The 22,227-nt window shown below is 62.7% G+C and overlaps 4 protein-coding genes across 31 annotated transcripts in view; 1 reads left to right on the top strand and 3 right to left on the bottom strand.

Annotated features, from left to right (window-relative positions):
• PHRF1 (PHD and ring finger domains 1) overlaps nt 1-4,509 on the top strand; it is a 28,271-nt gene extending 23,762 nt beyond the window's left edge. For 15 of the 25 annotated variants that reach the window (XM_033861535.2, XM_033861534.2, XM_033861530.2 and 12 more), the window contains 5 exons: nt 72-2,663; nt 2,898-3,043; nt 3,241-3,516; nt 3,605-3,733; nt 4,159-4,509. In XM_033861535.2, the coding sequence (XP_033717426.1) occupies nt 72-2,663; nt 2,898-3,043; nt 3,241-3,516; nt 3,605-3,733; nt 4,159-4,302 (3,287 nt within the window). In that variant the 3' untranslated portion in view covers nt 4,303-4,509. Of the gene's footprint in view, nt 1-71; nt 2,664-2,776; nt 3,044-3,240; nt 3,517-3,604; nt 3,734-4,158 lie in introns of those variants that run through there. The other 10 variants (XM_033861543.2, XM_033861537.2, XM_033861536.2 and 7 more) reach the window with 10 other exon arrangements.
• Nucleotides 4,510-5,020: 511 nt separating this feature from the next.
• IRF7 (interferon regulatory factor 7) lies at nt 5,021-8,276 on the bottom strand. Of its 4 annotated transcripts, none has more exons than XM_033861565.2 (9): nt 8,124-8,276; nt 7,618-7,999; nt 7,368-7,530; nt 7,066-7,273; nt 6,686-6,747; nt 6,381-6,585; nt 5,524-6,051; nt 5,326-5,444; nt 5,021-5,236 (listed from the first exon to the last, which is right to left on the bottom strand). In XM_033861565.2, the coding sequence occupies exons 2-9, from the start codon at nt 7,635-7,637 to the stop codon at nt 5,069-5,071; spliced, it is 1,473 nt and encodes a 490-aa protein (XP_033717456.1). In that variant the 5' UTR covers nt 7,638-7,999; nt 8,124-8,276; the 3' UTR covers nt 5,021-5,068. The 4 variants fall into 4 exon arrangements, with proteins under 4 accessions (XP_033717456.1, XP_033717455.1, XP_033717454.1 ...); XM_033861564.2 differs by having other exon boundaries at nt 7,618-7,936; nt 8,124-8,255; XM_033861563.2 differs by having other exon boundaries at nt 7,618-8,272.
• A 1,115-nt stretch (nt 8,277-9,391) lies between these two features.
• CDHR5 (cadherin related family member 5) lies at nt 9,392-15,274 on the bottom strand. Its single transcript, XM_033861755.2, has 16 exons — nt 15,220-15,274; nt 14,966-15,141; nt 14,554-14,604; nt 13,274-13,366; nt 13,039-13,140; nt 12,843-12,953; nt 12,570-12,740; nt 12,140-12,230; nt 11,904-12,001; nt 11,596-11,796; nt 11,378-11,491; nt 11,217-11,301; nt 10,822-11,130; nt 10,410-10,548; nt 10,117-10,363; nt 9,392-9,845 (listed from the first exon to the last, which is right to left on the bottom strand). Exons 1-16 carry the CDS (start codon nt 15,272-15,274, stop codon nt 9,408-9,410), a joined length of 2,481 nt encoding a protein of 826 aa, XP_033717646.1. The 3' UTR covers nt 9,392-9,407.
• A 1,438-nt stretch (nt 15,275-16,712) lies between these two features.
• SCT (secretin) lies at nt 16,713-22,034 on the bottom strand. The gene is made up of 4 exons (XM_033861528.2): nt 17,440-22,034; nt 17,241-17,342; nt 17,068-17,160; nt 16,713-16,850 (listed from the first exon to the last, which is right to left on the bottom strand). The coding sequence occupies exons 1-4, from the start codon at nt 17,523-17,525 to the stop codon at nt 16,727-16,729; spliced, it is 405 nt and encodes a 134-aa protein (XP_033717419.1). The 5' UTR covers nt 17,526-22,034; the 3' UTR covers nt 16,713-16,726.
• Nucleotides 22,035-22,227: the final 193 nt, after the last annotated feature.

Raw genomic sequence — 22,227 nt, 5'->3', positions numbered from 1 at the left:
TGTTCTGAGAAGGGTGGGGCTTTTTAAGGATGGGGGTGGGGACTGATGGCTGTTTGCCTTTTGTCTTTTAGCGCCAGTTTCTTTTCAGCGAAACTCAGTTGGTCCATCCAGAGGGGCAGAAGGCGCCAGGTCTGGGGCCTGCCTGCAGCCCAGAGAGACTCAGTCAGGAAGCGGGCCAGAGAGCTTGGGGTCCAGCTGTCCAGGCAGGGCTACCCCAGGCACACCCCCGGCCCCGCCCACCCCCGCCCATGTCCCTGCGCTCACATTGGGGGCAGCTGTGAGACTGGACTCCTTGGTGACCCTTCAGTCAGGCCAGGCTCAGACCTTGTCCAGCGTGAGCGGACCCAGCTTAAAACAAAGTGACGGCCCCCGATTTAACGGCGACAGCAAGCACCCTCCGCCTCTTAGGTCTGCGGCATTGAAGACCTCGAATGGTAGCTCTAACTCGCCTTCCGAGAGCACGGTGCTGGGACAGGCCCCGAGACCAGCTCCCAGGAGGACGGACATCTCCGAGCTCCCCAGGATACCAAAGATCAGGAGAGACGACAGGCGGGTGGGCGAGGTCCCTGCCGGCGGGCAGAGAGTCGAGATTCCCAGCTCCTGCATCAGCCGGCTGACGGGCAGGGAGGGCCCCGGGCAGCCTGGCTGTGGCGCCAGGGCGGAGGGTGAGCCCAGCAGCAGGGGCGCTCAGGAGCCCAGCACGCGCTCGGGGGGCGGCCCCCAGCCCCCTGCCCCGCTGGGCCCCTCCCGGGGGAAGGGTGTCGGCTCCACCTTCGAGAGCTTCAGGATCAACATTCCTGGGAACACAGCCCATTCCGGCAGAGTCCTCAGCCCCGGCTTCTGCAACACGTTCCGGCCTGTGGACAGCAAGGTGCAGAGAAGAGAGAGCCCTGTGCCCCTCTTCTCCGTCAGGAAGACGAAGCAGCTCAAGAGCGAGATCTATGACCCCTTCAACCCCACGGGCTCTGACTCCAGCTCGGCCAGCAGCAGCCCTGAGCACCCGGGCTCTGGCCTCCTGCCCTCTGAGATCACGCGCACCATCTCCATTGACAGCCCCAAGGCCCCCGTGCTGCCGCCCGTGCGCTGCGTCACCTCCTACACGGTGCAGACCGGCATGGGGAAGGAGCCCGAGCCCCCCCAGGGGCCCTGCGGCCTGCCCGAGCTCCAGGGCGAGGAGGAGCCCGTGGCACAAGCACAGAGGCCGTCCCCGCCAGAGCCCTGGGGGGACGAGGACCCACCACCCCGCATCTCCTTCTTTGGCTCAGAGGGGCGGACGGTGACTTGTGTGACTGCGGTGGAGCCGGACGCCCCACCCAGTCCGGACGCCCTGCCCGCGACCACCCACAGGGTCGTGGAGCTGCGGTCCCCCACCCGTTCCCGCTCCAGGTCCAGCTCCCGCGGTGGGAAGAAAGCCCAGAGGCCGAGGGTCGCCACCAGGGAGCACCGGAGGGCCCGCTCAGGGTCCCGCTCGTCGCACTCGGGGGACAGGAGCTCGCGGTCTGCGTCGCCACCGGCAGGTGAGGACCAGGCCAAGAGGCACCGGCCCAAGGCCCGGGATCGGAGGTCTTCCAGCGACCGCTCCAGCAGCCGCGAGCGCACCAAGCGGAGGAAGGCCAAGGACAAGAGCAGGGAGAGAAGGAGGGGCTCCTGGGGCCGAGGCCGGCGGAGGTCCCGCTCCCGCTCCGGCAGCCCCGGCAGCTCCTCCCACGAGCATCGCGAGGGCAGGAGGAAGAAGAGGCGGAGGTCGGGGTCCCGGTCTCGGGGGAGGGAGTGCTCACCCCACAGCAGCCTGGAGAGAGCCCGGAGGCCCAGGCACCCCCGGGAGAGGAGGGAGCGGCCCGACAGGGAGAGTGCCGCGCGGCTCCGAGACAGGCGAGGCTCCTGGGAGAGGAGGCGGCGTAGGTCCAGGTCACCCAGCCCCGAGCACAGGCCCCGGGAGCACCGGCGGCCTCGGTCCCGTGAGAAGCGCCCACGGCCCCGCCCCCGCTCCCCGGAGAGGAAGTTGGCTCCGAAAGAGGCTTCTCCGGCACCCCTTCCCCAGGGGGAGCCCAGGCCGGACAGGGAGCCCCCGGCCAGGCCCCTGGCCTTGGCAGGAACAGACGCCTTGCTGGAGGGGTCCGAGGCCGACAAGCCCCCCACAAAGGTCCCCCCAGTCCTGGAGGTGCCAGCCGAGTACCCCCCTGAGGATCTGGATTACGGTGACTCCGTGGAGGCGGGGCACCTCTTCGAGGACTTTTCGAACGAAGCCATCTTCATGCAGCTTGATGACATGAGCTCCCCGCCCTCCCCGGAGAGCACGGACTCCTCCCCAGAGCGAGGCCTCTTGCCCAAGCCCACTGGGCCCCCGGCTGGCCAGCAGCATGACGCTGGCCTGGCCGTGGCCATCATCCGCAGGGAGGTGTCTCGGATCCACGGTGAAGATGTGGTGCAGCCCCTCCCCAGGATGGAGGGCCCTCGAGAGGAGCACTTGCTCCAGCAGGACGCGGCCGAGGCAGCCACAGCTCCCTGCGCTCTGGGAGGCCAAGCCATGGGCGGGGCGCCTGCGGGGAAGGAGAAGGGTCCCTCTCAGAACCCCCTGCTGCGGGTTAAGGCGCTGGTGAAGAGAGTCACCTGGGACCTCCAGGAGGTGGAGAGCGGTGCCCCGGCTGAGGACAGAGGCCTGCGTGAGTAGGCGCTTGGGCGGGGTGGGGCAATGGGGTGGGATACGAGGATGGCTCAGAGCGACCACCACGGAGTCTTCTCCCTGGATGGCTCACGGGCCTCCTTGGTCATGCAGGGAGATGGCCACGGCCTGACCTGTGGTCCTTGCTGCTGGGATGCTTTTCTGGAATTTTCCAGCCAGGAAACAGCCTTCTGGCGTGGCCACAGAGCACCCACCCCCCTGTGTTGGCCCTCAGGGACGCCGCTTCACAGGCCGCAGAAGCCCCGGGAAACCGAGGACGCGGGCCCCGTGGCTGCGTTCCAGCAGGCTCCCTTCTCTGAGCCCCCTCCCCCTGGTTATGTGCTTCCAGAGCCTGGCTTTCCTGATGCTGACCCTTCTCAGGTGGGCGCCTGGCCTGCAGGGATGTGGCGTTGGGCTCAGGCCACTCAAGCTGGGCCGGGTTGGGGCTGAGGGCCTCATGCACCAGCCCCTTTCTGCCGGGGCTTTTAGTGGTTCGGGAGTGGGGTTTGGGAGCACGTTGCCTTGGGCACTGGGGCACTGAGCTCTGCAGGGGCTAAGCGGGCTGTGCTCTCGCCCAGGTACAGAGCCTGAACCTGCCCCCCACCCCGGCTCTGCCTTCGAGTGTCCCACCATACGCACCTGTCAGCCAGCCCGCGGTCCAGTTCCTCTTGCAGGGGAGCCTGCCCCTGATGGGCTGCGGGGTGGCCCAGAGCCCGGCCCCGGTGCCCACCGTCCTGACTGCAGCCTCAGAGCCGGCTGGTCATGCTGCCACTGTGACCACCGCCGCTGCCAACAGCTCCGAGGAGAGAACAGCTGCTCCCAGGCCAGCCTCGGAGAAGACCAAGAACGAGGAGGTGAGTCGCGCCCCTCCTTCCTCCAGGGACTGGCGCAGGTGGGTGGGAAGCCAGGGGCCAGTGGTCTCACAAGTGTCCTCCCCCCTAGTACATGAAGAAGCTGCACGTGCAGGAGCGGGCTGTGGAGGAGGTGAAGCTGGCCATCAAGCCCTTCTACCAGAAGAGGGAGGTGACAAAGGACGAGTACAAGGACATTCTGCGCAAGGCCGTGCAGAAGGTGGGTGTGGGGTCCGTGAGCCCAGAGAGAGGGGCTCCGGCCCCAGGGTCGCTCGGCCACATCCTGGGCGCAGCTTCAGGCCAGTTGTAGCCACGCCTCATTGATGCTTCGGGGGTATAAAATGCTGGTGTTTGTGAGGGGCTTATGACTGTGTCCTCGTGACTTTAGTTAAAGAGGCTAAATGACACAAGATGTTTAACCCAGCTCATGGGTAGGAAGTGAGACCCTGAGAGATGGACATGAGAGATGGACATGCCAGCTGATCTCAGTGGGACCCTCAGCAGCCCTTGAGGGGGGCAGAGCAGGCAGGCGCACGTCAGGCTGCCTGCTGTCCCTCATGGCGTGCTCCCCAGCGCTCCATCCCCATGATCCCTGACCACGCGGGTTTGCAGGGACATCCGGGTAACTGTGCCCCACTCCCCCAGATCTGCCACAGCAAGAGTGGGGAGATCAACCCCGTGAAGGTGGGCAACCTGGTGAAGGCCTACGTGGACAAGTACAGGCATATGCGCAGACACCGGCGGGCCGAGGCCGGTGAGGAGCCGCCTGCCCAGGGTGCCGAGGGCTGAGGCTTGCCCGGGGCCCTTCTGGCTGGAGTAGCCGAAGCAGAAAACTCCGGGCCACTCGCCCTCCCGTTTCCAGGGTTCCTGTGATCGCACGTGGTCTGTGCACCTGTCTTGCTCACAGTTTAAAACTGGACTTTTATATATATTATAGACACACACTGTTCCCATTGTGTTCTAATTTATCAAAAACGGATTATCTTTAGAAATGTCTTGATTGGCTCAGTACTTGAAAGGCGAAGCCTTTGGTGATGAGAAACCAAAGGCGGGCGGGCGGGTGGCGCTTCTCCCACGGGCAACCATCTGGTCCCAGGATTCCCTCGTCTGCTCGTTGTGTTTTATAAGTAATCGCTCGGGTTTTCACTTAGGTCCGCCACCTCCCAGGCACAGCAGTGTTGGCGGGTCTCGAAGGCCAGGGCGCAGCACAGATGGGGAGCCCTGTTCACGGCAGAGGGGCCCCAGGTGCTGCCCCCTCTGGGGAACACGTGTCCTGAGGGGCCCTTGCGCTCTTGGAGCAGTTTGTTGGCTCTAAAGCACGCCCTGAGTTTTTTCACTGTGAAGTCAGGAGAACGGGTGTGCACAGGAGGCCAACGTGGGCGGGGCAGGGGGCTCCCTTCCTGGGACCACAGGTCACGGGCTTCCCGTGAAGTGGGGTGAACCTCGCATCCACAGTGCCCCTCCCAAGCCTCAGTCTCAAGCCTGCCCCTGGTCAGGACACCAGCACTGGTTCTTGGGATCTTTTTATTAGATTGGGAGGGGTTGGGGACCCAGCCTAGCCGGGCTGCTCCGCCTCCATCAGGAAGTGCTCCAGGAAGTGCTCCAGGTCATCATAGAGGCTGTTGGAGCTGGACAGGCAGAGGCTGAGGCTGCCGCTGTCCAGAGAGGACGCGCCTTCGCGCTGCACGCCCTCCAGGTATGCCCGGCACAGCCATGGCTCCAACTGTGGGGAGGGCGCGGTCAGGTGGGGGGAGGGCTGTGTGCAGCCTCCCTCCCTCCCCCCACCCCCACCCCAGGGACCCTCCACCTCACCTTCACCAGGACCAGGCTCTTCTCCTTGGGCCTTCCCACTGACAGGTCCTGCCCAAAGCCCAGATAGATGGTGTAGTGAGGGGAGCCCCGGCGCCGGCAGGCCTCAAACTCCCCCAGTTCTGCAGGACAGGGCTTTGGTGAGGGGGGGGTGGGGGGAGGCGGGGAGGCCCTCAGCCCCAGGGCAGGTGCATCACTGACCTTGGAAGAAGGTGCTGAAGTCAAAGATGGGGGTGTCGCAGTTCCGGGGCAGCAGGCGGGCGGGGGTGGAGGAGCTGGCCGAGCCCAGGGGCCCTCCCACCTCCCAATAGACCTTACACTTGCCCAGGCGCCGGGCCCACAGCCTGAGACCCCGGAGTTCCAGCTGTAGGCCGGGGGCTACGTGCTGCAGCAGCTTCTCTGTGTAGTGGAGCTGCTTCTGGTCGGGCAGCTCGGCGGGGCTAGGAAAGGCTACTCGCTGGTGCTCTGAAGCCCCACCACCTACATCGGGGGGGCCATACAGGAGCACACAGCTCGGGCGCCCCACCACCTCCCGCAGCACTGTTCGGCCCTTGTACGTGATGGTCAAGTCCAGGGCCCCCAAGCTGGGCAGTGTGTGCAGACCGAGCTGTGAGCAGGTGGGACCAGCCACGTGTAGATGCCCTGCCATCAGGGTGCAGGCACTGGGGGAGGCTGTGGTGCGGGGCTCCGCCTCTCGCGGCTGCCACGGGGCTGGGGGTGGGCCTGTGTCTGGAGAGGAAGGCAGGCCTGAGCTGGCACCCGAGCCGCCAGCTCCTCCCATTTCCTTCCACATGTCCCCTAGCTCCTGTCACCTGGGCCTGGGGCTGGGGCGCCACATTTACTGTGGCGGGCACAACTCCCAAGCAGGGAGCTCTGGACCTGAGGAGGCTCAGCTGTGCCCAGCAGGGATGGTGGCCCACCTCTGGCCAGCACCGTCCCTGCTGGGCACCCCCTTCCCCCGAGCCCTCTCTCCCCGGAGACTCTGCTGTCCTGCCTGTTCCTCCCCTTGGCACACAGAATTCTGCAGGGCAGAGCATCCCCCTCCAACAGCCCCTCACCAGGAGCCCCAGGGGCTATCGGCTCCACCCCACACGCAGCTTTCAGCACATGGTCCTCCAGGCAGCTCTGCTGCAGAGCCTGGATCAATAGGTCCCCAGCATCTCCAGCTGGGCTTGGGGCACAGGGCTCAGGGCTCAGCCCGGCCAGCCCATGCCCCAGCCTCTCGCCAGCATCTGCTGCCAGGTATGGCCCCAGAAGCCCATCCTGCAGGAGAGGACAGACAGTCCCAGCATAACTCAGCAGCTCCCCAGCCCAGTGAGAGGGGGCAGCCCCAAGGTGGAATCCAAGAGGGCAGTGACCTTACCCTTGTAGGTGGGGCATCTTCAAGGGCCTTGTCCTCCCCCTGGCTAATAATGCTTGGGCTTTCTGAGGGAGAATTAGGGTTGGGGGAACACTGGATTTGTGACTCTGGAGTGGGACACCTAGGTGTGAATCCCTGGGCAGCTCCTCAAAGCTCAACCGCACTTCTCCTTCACTGATCCCAACAGGCCCATGAGCTTCCTCCCAGCAATCCCCAGTCCCCGCTAGCCGCGCCACACGCCCTCACCCCGGCCCCGCCATCCCCCAGCAATCTGGCACCAGCCTCTCTCATGCCAGTTTTCTAAAACCGAAAATCCGACCCAGCGGCTGCTCCCAGGACAGAGCCAAGTCTCCCTGCCGGCAGCCCTGCCGTGGCCTCCTCACCTCCGCACGCCGGCCCGGGGGTGACCATGTACACCTTATGAGGGTCGGTAGGGTCCCCCGAGTTGTCTTGCAACATCACGAAGCGCCGCGTACAGTGCAGGGCGCAGCGGAAGTTGGTTTTCCAGGAAGCTCGGAGCGCACTCTCAGCGGCAGGCCGGGCACCTGCGCTGCTGCGGAGAGGCCACCTGCCGCGGGCCACAGCCCAGGCCTGGGGAGAGAGACTGAGTGGATTACGCGGACCGGACACTCGGGCCTGGGCCTGGACCGGCCCTCCCCCGCCCCGGGCGGGGCTGGGGTCCCACCTTGAAGATGCGCGAGTCGGCCTCTCCCAGGTCCTTCCGCGAAAAGTGCTTCCAGGGCACGCGGAAGCACGTTCGGGCCGCGTCCAGCCACCGTAGTCCCTCGTAGCGGCCGCTGCTGACCTCGCCCAGAAGCCAGTCTCCGAAGAGCACGCGCGGGGTCCCCCTGCGGGCGGAGCAGCCGGGCGTCAGGGCGCGCGCGGGCCACCGGGGGCGTGGGTGGGGTCGGCAGCGGGCAGCGCGGCGGGCTCACCCGTCGGGAGCCACGGCCATTGCTCCCTCCGCAAGGGCTGGGCGTAGAGAGAGCGGCGCGCCCTCCGCGGCGAGGGCTGGGGTCGCGGGGGCAGTCGGGGGATAGCGCAGGTGAGAGGAGGGTTCCGCGTGAGTCTCCGCAGGTAGTCCCGGGTGTTGGGGTCCCAAGTGTTGGGATCACAGATGGAAGTTGAGGACTTCTGGCCACGGTGTTGCCCAGGTGAGTCCTGGCCAAGGAGGCGATGGGTGTGGCTACAGATGCGGCGGGGCCTCGGGCACACGAGGGGCCACAGGTGTCGAGCCGGCGTCCGGGCTGGGCCCTGCGGGGGCGCGACGGGAACGGCCGTAGGAAAACGAAACCGCGCGCTGCGGGAAAACGAAACCTAACCCGCCCCACCCCGCGCGTCACCGCGATCTCCGCCTCCAGGTCCCCCAGTTCCGGACCCGTGCCCCTCGCCGTCACCCGCTCTGCCCGCCCCCTCCTGGTCACTGCTCCGCGGAGCGAACCTGGGGTCCGACGCGGCCGTCGCTGCCTTTCTCGCTCCGCGTGGGTTGGGAGTCCCGAGTACCTGGTAGTGGCACCGCCGGCGCGGGAAATTTCGGCTCCGCTGGGGCTCCGGAGCAAGCGCTTTTATGGTGGCGGGGGCCGGAGGCGGGGCCGGGGCCGGGGAAGTCACGTGCTCCCGCGGGCGGGGGAGGCACTGGGGTCCTGGCTGCCGCAGGGCACAGCCCCTTCGGAGTCCAGCCGCTGCCCTCCCTCACCCAGCGCTGCGGGGGGCTGGGGCGCCAGCAACCAACGTGGTGGGAGAAGCAGTGGGATAAGCTGGGGACCCCGGGATCGGAAATAAAACCAGTCAGGTTCCTGAGCGGACGAGCGGGTGAGGGGGGTGCGTGGGAGGAGATGCAGCTGTGCTCTTTGGGTTCTTACCAGTGACAGTTGTCCAGGCAAGAATACTCAAATACTATCGAGATTAAAATATTTGGAAAGGAATCGGAAATGCCTTTTCGTGAGGAAAAAACGCCAGTGATGCATAAGGGACAGTGGCGGTGGTCGGGGCTGAAGTCCTGACTGAGGGTCGCCCCTGAGGAAGCCAGTGGAGGAGGCTCGGTCCCCAGCTCCGTGGCTCTGGGTCGCGTCCACAGCCTCTGTCCTGTGCACCCACTGGCCCCACCTGCTGCCCGGGGCCCAGGGCCTGCAGGCCACTGTCACACTGGGCCAAACCACCCGCCTCCACCCCGCACCGCCCGTCACAGCCCAGCCACCTGGACCACGTGCCTCCGAGGGCACCCCAGCGTGTTTACTGCCCTCACTGTAGCCCACAGACGCAGAAGTGTGAGCCCCTGGAAGGTCCCCGGGCCCATGCTCTCCCAAATGAGTGTCCTCAGGTGGCTCCTCTGCCTCCCCCAGGGGAAGAATCTCTGTGTTGGGTCAGCTGTGGTTAGACAAGGAGAGGAACTTCCTGGCCACCAGCTGGCACCGAGCCTGGGAAGCCCCGCGGGCGCAGCAGGTGGTTTACGGGAAACGGCACCCAGTGCTCTGGGCAGGGAACGACCCCGCCCACCCCTCTCCGCCCCCACGGCGCCCCTGGCGGTCCCTCTGAGGAGGACTCAGTGCAGGGCGGGAGCAAATGGACCACGTCCTGACAGCCCCCACTGGCAGCCCCTTGGGGCAGACCCCACGCGTCCCAGCAGATCCGAAAATGTCACTTTATTCTGCGCAATGGAGTCGGGGGAGAGCCACCAAGCCGACTGCAGTGACCCAGACTCGCCGGGAGAGGAGGGGCGGCCACACTAGAGGTAGACGGAGTCGGAGCGAGGCGCGTCCTGGGCACCCCCGCGCAGGCCCGCCTCTGCGCCCTCGTCGCCGCTGCCCTCGCTGCCCTCGTCGCCAGCACCGTCCACTTCCGAGGCAGGCATGTTGAGGACCACCACGTCGGCCTCGGCCCCGATGTCCTCGCCGAACCACACCGCCTTGTAGCCACCCTCAGGCCGCCGCTCCTTGGTCAGGATGGACCTCACAGCGGCCGGGCCGTCCCCATCCAGGGCCACCGTAGGGGACTCGGCGACTCGGCGGAGGGTCTCCGGGCTGGGGGGCTTGGGTTCTGGGGGTGCAGGCTCTGGGGGAGCCGGCGGGACGGGACTGGATGAGGGGCTAGGAGCCGGCGCCCAGCTGGCCTCGTCGGGGTTGTTGAGGAAGGCCTGGTTGTCAAAGCCTTGGGGCTGGGGCTCCTGGGGGGCAGGCGGGAACCAGCAATCAACCAGACCAGGCCTGGGCTCAGACCACCCCTGTTCCCCCAGAGACAGGTGGCTAGACGCTCTGCCTCTCTCTGCCCTTCCCCCCATCTGTGGGCTATGGTGTGTATGCCCCGTCCCTCCTCACCTCTGCCCTGCATCTCCCGGATGGACTCCTGGCCTCCACGCTGCCTCTCTCTCCATCCTGCCGCTTCTCCACCGCCCCCCGTCCTCTCTCCTGTCCTTTCCCCCACCCCGAGGGCCTCACCAGCGCTTTGCCACAGCAGCACTTGAGTCGGTGGCCGTAGTGCTTGTGGACGAGGACTATGAGGGCGATGAGAGCCAGAAGGAGCAGCGCGCTCAGCACCCCGCCCAGCGCCGCCATGTCCACCACCGAGAAGCGGCTTGCGTCTGAGCTGCCACCCGCTGGCGGGCTGCTTCCTCCGGTCCCAGGCGTCCCTGCTGGCAACACCGCTGCCCGCTTGCTGTCCCACCGCAAGCACTCCCAGGCCAGCCTGGGGCAAGCTCGGGACACCCGAAGAGCAGGCTAGGCCTGGCCACCGGAGATGACGTTTGGAGGAGTGGGTGCCACTGACCCCCGCCAGGGAGCCCCGATAGGCCGGGCTACTGGGAGCGGGGAGGGGGTCAGTGCCCACCAGTTCCAGGTGGGTGGTAGGGGGCCAACGTGCCAGGCAGGGAGCTGAGGGTAGCACGGGGCCCGTGGGCTGAATGGCCCTGGGAATTGGGGGGGTCACTGGATCCTAAGTCTGGCCTCTGCCCCACCCTCCACACATCTTCCCTAGCTTACCTCCTGGGGCCCCCCAGGACCTGTCTCTTTGCCAGACCCCCCCTTGGGGTTTCGTGGTCCCCATGGTCGTGCTGGGCCGACCTGGGGTGGACCCTACCCCACAGCGACCGCCCAGAGTCCTGAGTCAGAGAGCATGAAGGTAACTAGGGTAAATGGTGGTGCTACCTGTAGGCGGGGTGGTCCTGCTGGGTCCAGGGGACATTGGCAGAGAGGTTCCTGGCTTTGAGGTCTGTGCTGAGCCCCCACTGGGTGAGGCTGATGGCGAGGAGGGGCTGGTTCCCGCACTGGGGGGCCCCCCAGGCGTGGAGGAGGCCGGAGGCCTCAGAGTTGTGCCTGAGGAGGGGCGCGGGCTGCTGTCGCCCCCAGAGCTGGTCGTGGAGGACCCCCAAGAGGGCTCAGGGGGCCGAGGGGCTTCCGACGTGGTGCCGCTGGAGGCTCTGGTTGTTCCTGCTGTCTCTGGGGACGGGGGGGGGCCTGGGGCCAGGGCCAGGGCTCAGGCTCGCCACTCCTCCTAGCAAGAAGCCCTCCCCGAGCCGACCCGGGGTCCCTGGGAGGCTCACCTGTGGGGGCGGGTTCCTGTTCTGAGACTTGAACCTCCACGACCGTGGTCGCTGTGCCTGAGGTCACCGTGTTCCTGGCCTCAACCTGGGCAGGAAGGGGGCTTGTCCCTCCTGGGCTCCAGCTTGACCCCTGGCCCTCGGAGATGCTGCCCGCCTCTCACCTCTGCGTAGAAGACCCCGGCGTGCACCAGCGAAGCGTCAGTCAGCATGGCCTCCCCGTCCATCCGGAAGTTAGAGTTGTTGGTGACCCGATACGTGATGGCCGAGTTGAGGTCCTGGACGTGGCCCCAGTGAGTCCTGAGCCCAGGCTGCTCCCCAGACCGCTCCAACCCCCCCACGGCAGGAGGCCGGGCAGACCCAGGGACCAGGCGGTGCCTACTGGGAACTCAGGATCCTGGGCCCGGATCCTCAGAGCCTGGGAGGGGGCAGCTGCATCCTTGATGGCCACGCCTACCCCAGAGCCGAGCGCCACGGTGCCGCGGTACAGGCTCTGGGGGAAGCGGGGCGGGCTCCCGCTGGCGGCCTGGGCCTCCACCGTGACCTGGGTCACCGAGTACCTGGCGTGATCCGCCTGCTCGCCCTGGGGGTTGGAGAGGCCGCAGTGACCAGCAGGTCCTTGAAGGGTGAGCCCTGTAGCCAGGGGCCCAGGAAGGGCCCGTGGAGACCTGGCCCTGTGCGGGCACCCACCTTGACCAGCAGAAGGAAGGTCTTGGGGCTGGGGATGCTCTTGGTCATGGTGAGGTTGCCTGTGTTGGCATCAATGGAGAACGAGCCATCCTCGTTTCCTGGGAGGACGGCAGGACGGTTTGGCCGCAGTCCCCTCTGGAGGCCTGAGGTCCCAGTGTCACAGCTGGTTCTGCCCATGTGGGGACGGGGTCAGGGTGTTGCATGGAGAGAGAAGTTGGGGGCTGGTGCCCACTCACCCCTGATGATGCTGTACACAATGGGCTGATGGATGCCCCGGTCCCCGTCCACGGCGTAGATGGGTCCAGGATGCAGGATGAGGGGTCCTGACTGCGGGAACAGGGAGGGGAGGGTACGCTGTGGAGCTGGTGCCCCTCCCGCTCCCCTCAAGGAGATCTGGAGTAGCCCCAGGGGGCAGTCAGGGACCCAGGTCGGTCCCTGGGGTCCCTCACTGGGTCCCAGGGGCCTGGCTGGCTCTGCCCTGAGGACAGCTGGACCCTGTTTCCTCATTTGAATTTCAGAGGCCCTGTGTCCCACTTGCCACCATGGGGTGGGGCAAGATTGGTTTACGAAAAATCGTTCACATTTGCTTGAAAATCACAACCCACTCTGACCCCGTGGCAGCCAGGCCCGTGCTCATGCTGCCCTGGTCCTCCACGGCCCCCGTACCAGTGTGTGGCCTGTGGGCACAGCCCCGTGGTACTGGGCTTCGACGCAGACAAAACCGTCAGAGTATGTGCAGGGCAGGAACCAGGGGGCCCGCAGGTCGGCGGGCCGCACCTCCAGGACCAAGGTGGCTGTGGCCGTGTGGCTGGGCTCCACGTTCTCCTCTCGCGTGTCCTGCAGCACCGCAGCCCTGCCGTCAGGCCTGGGGGCCTGTGGCTGGAGCGGCTTGGGTGGGGCCGTGGGCGTCCGGGATGAGGGCGGGAGTGGCCTGCTCACCCGGACCAGCAGTTGGAAGGTCATGTTCGGCCACCTGTCGAAGTCCAGTGACCGGTCCAGCCGCAGCTCTGGGCGGTTCGCACCCACCAAAGAGAAGAAGCCGCTGGCACCCTAGGGAGGTGGGGGACTCAGCCTGGGACCCCGGGAGGACACGCAGAGGTGGGGATACCCAAAGGGGAGGGCTGGGGGCACTGACCGGGGTCACTTCCTGGAGGGTGTAGAACAGGACGTCATCTTTGTCGAGGTCCTGGGCCTTCAGCTCTGTCTCGGGGATGACGACGGCATTCACTTTAGTGTCCTGGGGTACGGAGGGGGGTCGGTCTGGCCACGCCCGTGTCCCCAGGGTGAGACCCCCAGCCACTAGCCCTCTGCCCCCCATCCCAGGTGCCAGATGCCCCAGATGGTGTGAACTGCTGCTCCCTTCCACTCACCTCTGGCACCCTTTGGACCTTGACTACAAAGGGGAACCTGGGCGGGTTGTCGTTGACATCCAGCACTGACACAAACACCCTCAGGCTGGTCACCTGGGGGAGGGAGGAGGGTCCCCGGCCCAGCGGCGTGAGCTCATTCTAGGCGCTGGGGTACAGTTCCCAAGACAGCTCTCTGCCTGGGGCTCCCGCTCCAGCAGGCGTTACGGACAAGGAACAGAAAGCAATTTTTTTAAAGCACAGAAGGTGCGAATGCCCTGGCGAAAAATAACGCAGGCACTGGGGGCGCAACCAGCAAGACCCCAAATGAGGAAAACGGCGAAACAATTGAATTTCTTCAAGCATCAGTCTCACGGAAAATCAGGGCACCGTGTGTTGAAAGAGACGTGAGAGAAACATCAGGCAGCTGCACTGGGCGGCCCTTGCTGGCAGGAGACTGTGAACGGCCGCTCTGGAGCTGGTGGGGTGGGAGCTGGCGGGGTGGGAGCTGGCGGGGTGGGAGCTGGCGGGGTGTGGGCGTTGGATGCCGCGCTGCTGAGGAGCCCCTGCCTCTTCCGGACGTGACAACGCTACCGCGTTAAGCAGAAGCGGCCTTGTCCGCTGGAGGCTCATCCTGAGGTATTTGTGGGTGGTGTGCTGTGACGGCGGGCGGGGGGCACCCACGGGGCTCAGGGAGACCACAGAGCTGACTGGTGCGAGGGGCCAGGGAGGCGGGCGCCTCTCCGAGGAGGTGACAGGGAGCAGCCGGGGTGGGGGGCTGGGGGCGCGGCGTGCCGCTGGGCCTTTATTCGCTTTATTTGGGAGGGCAGGGACCGCTGCTTGCTTTACCGGATAGGATCGTTCTCCTGCCATTCGGAGAGTGGACTGGGGTGGGCGGGGCCGAGAGGGGAACAGATGGACCAGCAGAAGATGCTGGTGTCAGGCCCAGTCAGCCGGCAGATTTGCTGGAGGACCGGCGTGGGGAGGGGGAAGTGAGGACTGAGCTGGCAGGGCGAGGCGCCTTTGGGGGGGCCTTGGATCTCGGGGTGGGGGTGTCTGTGGGGTGTGATGTCCGTCCGGGGCCGGGTTTGTGAGTCTGCGGCTCGAGGCACAGTCTGGGCTGGGGGAAGTGTGGGCATTGCCGGCACAGAGGTGACACTTGAAACACACCACTGGGTGAGGTCGCCAGGGAGTGACCGTGGGCCAGGCAGAGCAGGGCACAGAGGTCCAAGCCGGAGCCCTCTGACATCACAGGGAGGGTGGGGATGTGGGGATGCCGGAGGGGGTCTGAGGGGCAGACTCACCACAGTGTCATCCCTCTTGCACTCCAGGACTGCTTCCAGCATTGAGTTCTCCTGCGGGGGCGGGCAGGTGTGGGAATCACCTGGGCAGCTGGCCCAACCCCCCGCCCCATTCCACAGGTGAGGAGACAGAGGGCGAGAGCAGCAGGTGCTGGCCAAGGGTCCCTGTCACCCATGCTGAGTCCAGAGGGCGGCGGGGCCCAGGCAGCTTCGTCCCCCGAGGGCCCCACCCCCTCAGGGCCAGCCCTCAGCCAAGCCTGGGGGCCCGAGAGGCCCCCTGGGCAAACTGAGACCCAAAGATCCCCAGAGAGCCCTTCTCTGGGGAAGAGTGTGGGTGGCCGCCTGGGGCCCATGGAGGGTCGGCCACCCCCGCTGACCCCGTGGGCACAGCCAGCTCTGGGCCCGCCATCCACACCTCGTAGTCCGGGGTCACATTGAGAAACAGCTGAGTCCCCTGGATCCGAAATGCGAAGCGGGTGGGCGAGGGTCCGAGGGTCACCTGCTGGCCCTCAGGGACGGTAATGTTGAGGAGTAGCTGCCCGGGACTCGTGTTCTCACTGACTTCGAAGAAGTTCTTTTCCACAGAGCAGACTGGAAGTTGGAGAGGAAGGGTCGGTGCCTGCCAGGCCCCTGCCTGCCACCCCGCCCCTCTGCCACTGCCCCCAGTACCCTGGGCCTGGGCCACGGCCACGAGCAGAGGAAGCAGTAGGGCCCAAGTCACCATCTCGGCAGGCGGGCGGCCCCGGGGGAGGCTGTGGGCCCGTCTGGCGTCTGGGACCCTCTGAGCGGCTGTGCTGCTGGCGCAGTGTCTGCCGGGGCGACCTTCGCCCCTGCCAGGCGCCGCCCCACTTTATGACCCTTTACAACGACTGCCGCCAACCAACCGCAGGACTGGCCTCCACCAAGGGGGCCCCCGCCGGCCGCCGGCCAGGCCTCGCCGGCTGCCAGGAGGGGCAGACCAGGTGGTTACCCGGCCGGAACCAGGCCGCATGCAGGGGCTGACGGGGGCTCAACCCACGGACCCCAAGACAGAGGAACCCAGAGCTGGTGGGCGGGCACTGGGGGCCTGGGCGGGCTGGGGCTGGGGTGGGCCTCTGTGTTTGCTGTACTTGCCCCCCAACCCGGGATGGCCCTCTGCTGGGCCCCTCTGCCAGAACCCTCGTGGGCACAGCTCCTAAGGCGGCCCGGGAGGTTCAGGCTCAGGCCGCAGGTGTTCCCCTCCGGGCCCACCTCCTGTCCCCAAGTTTAGGGGACAGGTCTGGAGGGGAAAGGTTATATGCGTCCTAGGGACTCCCCTGCCTGTCCCAGAAACAAGCCAGCTTCTTCCAGGGGGCTGGGCGGGGTCACAGTGACAAGGATGGCAGTGCTTCGGGGCAGCTGGCAGCTGGGGGGGGACCCTGGGCCCCGACAGAGGGGCATCCTTGTGAGGGGCCCATGGCAGAGGCCCCCAACTGCCCCACCTCCATCTTTCCTCAGCCCCCTAAGCCCAGCAGCTGGGAGAGGACACTGGGTGGGGGAGGGGCTGCTGTGATGGGTCCGGTGGAGCCCTTCGCACCTCCAGGCCCCAGGCCACGCGCGCCTGAAACACCTTCGTACAAGGCCTCCTGCAGCCTGGCACTTGGGGTGTCACCACCAGCCCTGCTCCACAGGCCCCGGGAGGTCAAGCCACCCATCCAGACTGCACGCCTGGACCGGGAGCCAGGACTCATGCTCAGGTACCTTCACTGGGGAGTGGCCTGCTGGGTCCTGCCTGTCGCCTCTTCCTGCTTGGCCGAGCCTCCTTGCCCCCTCACCGCTGCCCCCCGGGGCAGGATCTAGGGGACATCTCCCAGAGCCCCTGAATGTTTGCTGTGTGGATGCCAGAGGTGCCGGGCGGCTTCCAGGGAGCTCAGTGGATGGGGCAGGAGAGAAGGAAGCAGAAAGATGAGGCTCCCTGCTGGCTTCCCAGGTTGAAAGGGCAGCTGCGCATAGCCACGGTCCTAGAATCCCGAGGATGGGTCTCTCCTTCCCTCTGGCAGCCATGCCCTGCAGCAGCTTCCTCGATGGTACCCAGACGGCGCACAGAGCGGGCTCACAGGGCCAGGGTCTGAATTGCTCCTTTATTGGTGCCAACTGCAACCCCCCCTCCTCCGCCCCCCTCCCCTGTCCAGGCTCCCCTTGGGAGGTTCCTTCTTCCTCAGGGCCTCCTCTGGGTCCCCTCAGCAGCAGGGATGGCTGGCTCTGACACCATGACCCCAGCCCTCAGTCCAAGAGGCATCTGGGGAGACCAGGCTTGATCCTCGGGGGGCCTCAGGGGCATCCTGCAGAGACAGCCAGGTTAGGGGTTGGGGTCTTGGTGCTGGAGACCGCTGCCCACCCGGCGAAACTGGGCCTTCTCTGGTCACCAGCGCTGACAGTTTCACCCTCCCAGACCCCTGGGCCATTGCTGTGTCCAGTTGTGCCCGGGACCTGGGGTGCCCCAGGGAGGGAGGCTATGGGGCAGGGAATGGGGGATGGGGGGGTGGGACTGGTGCTCACCAGGCCTGCAGGGTGGGCGCGTCTGACCACAGCAGGCAGAGGTGGCCCTCCGCAGAGTTGGTCCAGGCTGTGCTGTTCTCTGTGTCCTGCTCGCTGCTCCCCACCCCAAGTCAGAATTAGTCTGGAGTTGGGGAGCGCCCTGGCAGGTCCACCCCCATCCCGCCGCCCCTCACCTGCGCTTCCCCACCAGGCCCTGCAGCAGCCGCTGCAGCCGCGCGCTCTCCCGCAGGCGGCTGAGCTCGCTGGTGAAAGTCCCGTCCGAGTGTCGCGGGGCCCTGCGGAGGGGACGCGGAGGGGGCCGGGTGGGGGGGGGGGTCAGGGCCGGGGCGAGGTGGGGGCGGGCGGGCGCGGGGCCCGGGGCCGCGGGCTCACCTGGGGGGCGCGGGGCGCGCGGCGCAGCCCCGGAGCAGCGGCGGCGGCAGCAGCAGTAGCAGCAGCAGCAGGGCCCGAGTGGCCATGGTGGGCGCCGGGCGGGGGCTGAGCGGCCGTCGGGCCGCGGCCCCTTTATAGCGGCGCCCGGGAGCGGGAGCGGGGCGGGCGGGGGTCGGCGCCGCCCCGGCTCCGCGCCGCCCGAGCCGCGCCCCATCGATCGCGCGGGAAGGTCAGGGCCGCCCCCCCAGCTGTCGCCCCGGCCGCCCGCCCGCCCCCACCGCCGCGGCGGCGCCCCTCGGCGGGCCCGCTGGGGTCGGGCGCCCGGGGACAAGGGGACCCCCGCGGGGGCGGCGGGCGGGACCTGCGGGGTGTCGGCCCGTGCAGTGACCTTTCCCAGTCGCCGGGCAGGTGGGCCGGGGGCGGTGGGGGCGGGCGGGGGCTGATGCCGCGCAAGACCTGGGCCTGGGGCGCCTTGGCCTTTGGGTGCATTTTTGGAGGCGGGAGACCTGAGCCTGCTTCGGGCCATTTACAACCAGCACCCGTGAAATCCTTACACGTAAATTACAAATCGAGTAAGGGGATTTCTTATAAGCCAGTAGTTCTTGTGTTAAACTTTATATGCATTTTAAAGATCATTAGTAGACTTTCTTTAGAGCAGTTTTAGGGTTAGGGAAGAATGGAGCTCACACACGCACGTGCCCAGCCTCCCCGGCACCAGGCATTAGTTTGGGACATTCGTTACAATTGATGAACCAGTATTGTACATTATTATTAACTAAACCCATGATTCACAGTACGGTTCACCTTGGTGGTGTACATTCTGTGGGTTTTGACAAATGTACAATGACACGAGTCTGCTATTGTAGACAGTACCACCCAGGGCCCTGCCCTAAAAGTCCCCTGCGCGCCACCTGCTCGCCCCTCCTTCATCAGCCCCGGATCTTTTCACTGTCTCCATAGTTTTACCTTTTCCAGAGCGTCATACGGTTGGACGCATACAGTCTGTGCCTCTTCTTCTTGGCTCCTTTCACTTAGGTATATGCTTTAAGGTTCCTGCATGCCTTGTCATGGCCTGATAGCTCATTCCTTTTTAGTGCTGAACAGTATTTCATTGTCCAATGGACCACAGTTTATTTATCCACTCACCTATTAAAGGACATCTTTGTTGCTTCCAAGTTTTGACAATTATGAATAAAGCTGCTGTAAACATCTGTGTGCAGGTTTCTGTGTGGAAACAAGTTTTCAGCTCCTTTGGGTAAACACCAAGGACCACGATTGCTGGATCCCATGGTAAGGTTATGGTCTGCTTTATAAGAAAGCAGCAGACTGTCTTCCAAAGTGGCCGCACCGTTTTGCATTCACACCAGGGCGTGTGTCGTGGTATCTCATTGTTGTTTCTCTACATGTATTTGCAACAGCTGCTGCGGCCTCTTCTTGCACAAATTTGGCAAATTAAAACCGCTAAACTTTAACAACATTGACCGATTAATGACATTCATGAGAACACTCAAAATTGTGAGTAGTGTCATTTAACCAGTCAGATGTCTTAGCACCTCAAACACTTAAGTGACCAGGCAGATCTTCATAGGAAAGATCTTCCTATTAAAAAAATTTTTTTGCATGCAGTAAAATTGACTTCTAAAAAATTAACATGTTGTAAAAAATGAATTTCAACACATGTATGGTCCGTGTAGCCACCACCACAATCAGGATACAGAGCAAGTCCATCACCCCAAAGAGCCCCCTCCTGCTGCCCTTTGTGGGCACATCCACTGCCCTGAGCGACTTCAGTCGCACCTGCTCGAGGTCCCCAGCAGTCACTAGCATAGAAGGACAGACCGGATGGAACCGAGGTAAGGACAGGCGGGCTGTGTCCTGCATGTGCGCGGCACAGAGGACTTTGTGACCAGCTGTCTCCATCGCGCCTGAATGGCTGTCGCCGGTTGTCTCTGCCGCTCAGAATCTCTCCAGAGACGGTCCTGGCCTGTGTCCTCCACACCCACGTGTGGCTGCCTCAGCGTTGCATGCTGAAATGCGACAGGTAACGAGGACCGGACCCTGATGGGAACTGGAGCAGGAATGGACGGGTCCGCTCACACCTTGCCTGGTTTGGACCCTACTCTGAAACACACAACACAAGCTACATGACTAAACGCCACGTTCAACCCACAGATTTCAGGGAGAGCCCCAGGGATTTCCAGGACATCAACCCTGGCTGGGTCCTCATTACAAACGCACAGAAAACAGTCAACATATGTGAATAGCTATTTGAAGCCTCTAATCGGACATCGCTCTGTGTGTGGGATCCTCATAATGGCCAATTTCAGGATTCAGGTTTCTGAGGAAGAATATGCAGCTTTATTTATTTATTTATTTATTTTGCGGTACGCGGGCCTCTCGCTGTTGTGGCCTCTCCCGTTGCGGAGCACAGGCTCCGGACGCGCAGGCTCAGTGGCCACGGCTCACGGGTCCAGCGGCTCCGCGGCATGTGGGATCCTCCCGGACCGGGGCACGAACCCACGTCCCCTGCATCGGCAGGCAGATTCCCAACCACTGCGCCACCGGGGAAGCCCCGCAGCTTTATTTTTTTCACGGTAGAACATAGGAGGGAGCGTTTTCGAAGCAGAAGAATTTCTCTCACTGTGACACAGTTTTATTCTCTGAATACTAAAGCACAGAAAGTATTCTCTACTCTTTTTTTGTTTGTTTGTTTTAACCAAGATTTAAATGTCAAGTTTAAGTTAATTGTATCTACTCTTAGTTCTACTCATTAGGAGTGTCCTAGGAAGGTATTGAAAAGAATTATTTCTCTCAAATCTCCGACCACACTGCTCTTCCCCGCCTTCCACAGAACTGCAAACTCCAGTGTGACTTAGGTTATGTTTGGCTGGATGCTTTCACACTGTGAGCCTGGGACCCACGGTAATAGAGTGCAGCCTTTCTGTGGCCTTAATGAACATCCCCTCTTAAGGACCAGAAAAAAAATAATTTTTTTATTATAGAGAATTATAAACATTACAAAAGTAGACAAACGCCCATGTACCGTTACTCAGCTTCAACAATTTATGATAAATCCTATCTATCCCTGTTGATTTTCTCTATTTTTTTCAAATTAATTTTGGAGCAGGTTTCAGAACTTGTATCATTTTACCTGTAAGGATTTCAGCATATATCTCAAAAAGTTAAGGACTGTCAATTGTCGATGATCAAACGAACCTGAGTTAACAAACGCAAGCCAGAAAGAGCATGGGCTGAGAATGGCTCAAGGGGTGTCGTTATCAGGCTTTGGGATAAGGGCACAATTGCTCTAAGAAGGGTCTTTCAAGCAGGAAACTGGCCAGGATTGAGAAAAGGTTGTAAATAGTTTAGGGCTGGTGAACACAGGGAGACAACATTCTTAATATGGTGAAACTTACAGTCCTTTCCTATTTCTTGTCTCCTGCTTAATTAAGATAACATAATATATGGGCGATAACCCCATATATTACCTCCCAAAGCATCATTATTTTATGTTCCAGATATAGATCTGGAATTTATGTTGCACATGGTGTTAGGCAGTGACTAAGTTTCATTTTTTCTATGCGGCTGTCCAGTTGTCCAGCATTAGTTACTGAAAGACCATATTTCTCCACTGCCCTTCAATGTCATTGTAACTGTGAACCAGCCGTCTTAGGTCTAGGTCCACACTCCCTGTTATATGCCATCAGCCTGATTTTCTCATCCTTCATACTGTCTTAGCCACAACGCCTCAACTACTTCACTATCTTAGTTACGGTACTTTTATAAGTCTTCATAGCTGACAGATCAAATCTGTTCACCTTGTTTTTCTTCAAGAGTGTTTTAGCAATTTTTGACCCTCTGCATTTCCATATAAATTCTAGGATCTACTTGTCAAGGTTTACAGAAAGATACTGTTAGGAGACTAATGAAAACTTCATCAAATTGTTAGATCAATTTTAGAATTCTATGAAATTGTGCTTCCGAATCGCGATTCCCCAATGATGAGTGACGGAGGGCATCTTTCACGTGCTTCTTGGTCATTTGTGTACCTTCTTTGGAAACCATTGCAAATCCAAGGTCATGAAGATTTGCCCCTATACTTTCTTCTAAGAGTTTTATAGGTTTATTTTAATTTTTACTATTTTTCTTGTAAGACTCTTGTTTTTCCACCATACCATGCAGCTTGTGGGATCTTATGTTCCCAACCAGGATCGAACCCAGGCCCACGGCAGTGAGAGAACAGAGTCCTCACCACTGGACAGCCAGGGAATTCCCAGTTGTATAGTTTTAGATCAAATATTTTAGACTTTGATTCATTTTGAGTTTTGTATGTGGTGTGAGGTAAGGATTGAACTCCATTGTTTTGCACGTGGATGTCCAGTTGTTCCAATGCCATGTATTGAAGAAACTCTTCTTCCCTATTAAATAGTCTTGACACCCCTGTTGAAAGTCAATTGAGGGATTCCCTGGTGGCGCAGTGGTGGAGAGTCCGCCTGCCGATGCAGGGGACGCGGGTTCGTGCCCCCGTCCGGGAAGATCCCACATGCCGCAGAGCGGCTGGGCCCGTGAGCCATGGCCGCTGAGCCTGCGCGTCCGGAGCCTGTGCTCCGCAACGGGAGAGGCCACGACAGTGAGAGGCCCGCGTACTGCATTAAAAAAAAAAAAAAAAAAAAAAAAAAAGTCAATTGATCACACCAACACGCCACAACTAGAGAGAAGCCTGTGCGCCACAACAGAAGATCCTGTGTGCTGCAACTAAGACCTGATGCAGCCAAAAATAAATAAATA

The sequence above is a fragment of the Tursiops truncatus genome, chromosome 8 (assembly GCF_011762595.2).
Source record: "Tursiops truncatus isolate mTurTru1 chromosome 8, mTurTru1.mat.Y, whole genome shotgun sequence".
NCBI classification, from domain to species: domain Eukaryota; kingdom Metazoa; phylum Chordata; class Mammalia; order Artiodactyla; family Delphinidae; genus Tursiops; species Tursiops truncatus.
This window is presented reverse-complemented; position numbering and strand designations above follow the sequence as displayed.

What these genes read in the sequence shown, in the direction of transcription:
- IRF7 (XM_033861565.2), bottom strand. Translation starts at nt 7,637, where the DNA reads ATGGCCGTGGCTCCCGACGG. An exon ending in CCCCGGGCCGGCGTGCGGAG is followed by an intron (nt 6,748 to 7,065) that starts GTGAGGAGGCCA and finishes ATTCTCCCTCAG; the next exon opens with AAAGCCCAAGCATTATTAGC. An exon ending in CTTCAGCACCTTCTTCCAAG is followed by an intron (nt 5,445 to 5,523) that starts GTCAGTGATGCA and finishes CCTGTCCTGCAG; the next exon opens with AACTGGGGGAGTTTGAGGCC.
- CDHR5 (XM_033861755.2), bottom strand. Translation starts at nt 15,274, where the DNA reads ATGGTGACTTGGGCCCTACTGCTTCCTCTGCTCGTGGCCGTGGCCCAG. An exon ending in GGCCGTGGCCCAGGCCCAGG is followed by an intron (nt 15,142 to 15,219) that starts GTACTGGGGGCA and finishes TCCAACTTCCAG; the next exon opens with TCTGCTCTGTGGAAAAGAAC. An exon ending in CCTTCCAACTGCTGGTCCGG is followed by an intron (nt 12,741 to 12,842) that starts GTGAGCAGGCCA and finishes GCGGTGCTGCAG; the next exon opens with GACACGCGAGAGGAGAACGT.
- SCT (XM_033861528.2), bottom strand. Translation starts at nt 17,525, where the DNA reads ATGGCCACTCGGGCCCTGCTGCTGCTGCTACTGCTGCTGCCGCCGCCG. An exon ending in GCGCGCCCCGCGCCCCCCAG is followed by an intron (nt 17,343 to 17,439) that starts GTGAGCCCGCGG and finishes TCCCCTCCGCAG; the next exon opens with GGCCCCGCGACACTCGGACG. An exon ending in GCGCCCACCCTGCAGGCCTG is followed by an intron (nt 16,851 to 17,067) that starts GTGAGCACCAGT and finishes CTGTCTCTGCAG; the next exon opens with GATGCCCCTGAGGCCCCCCG.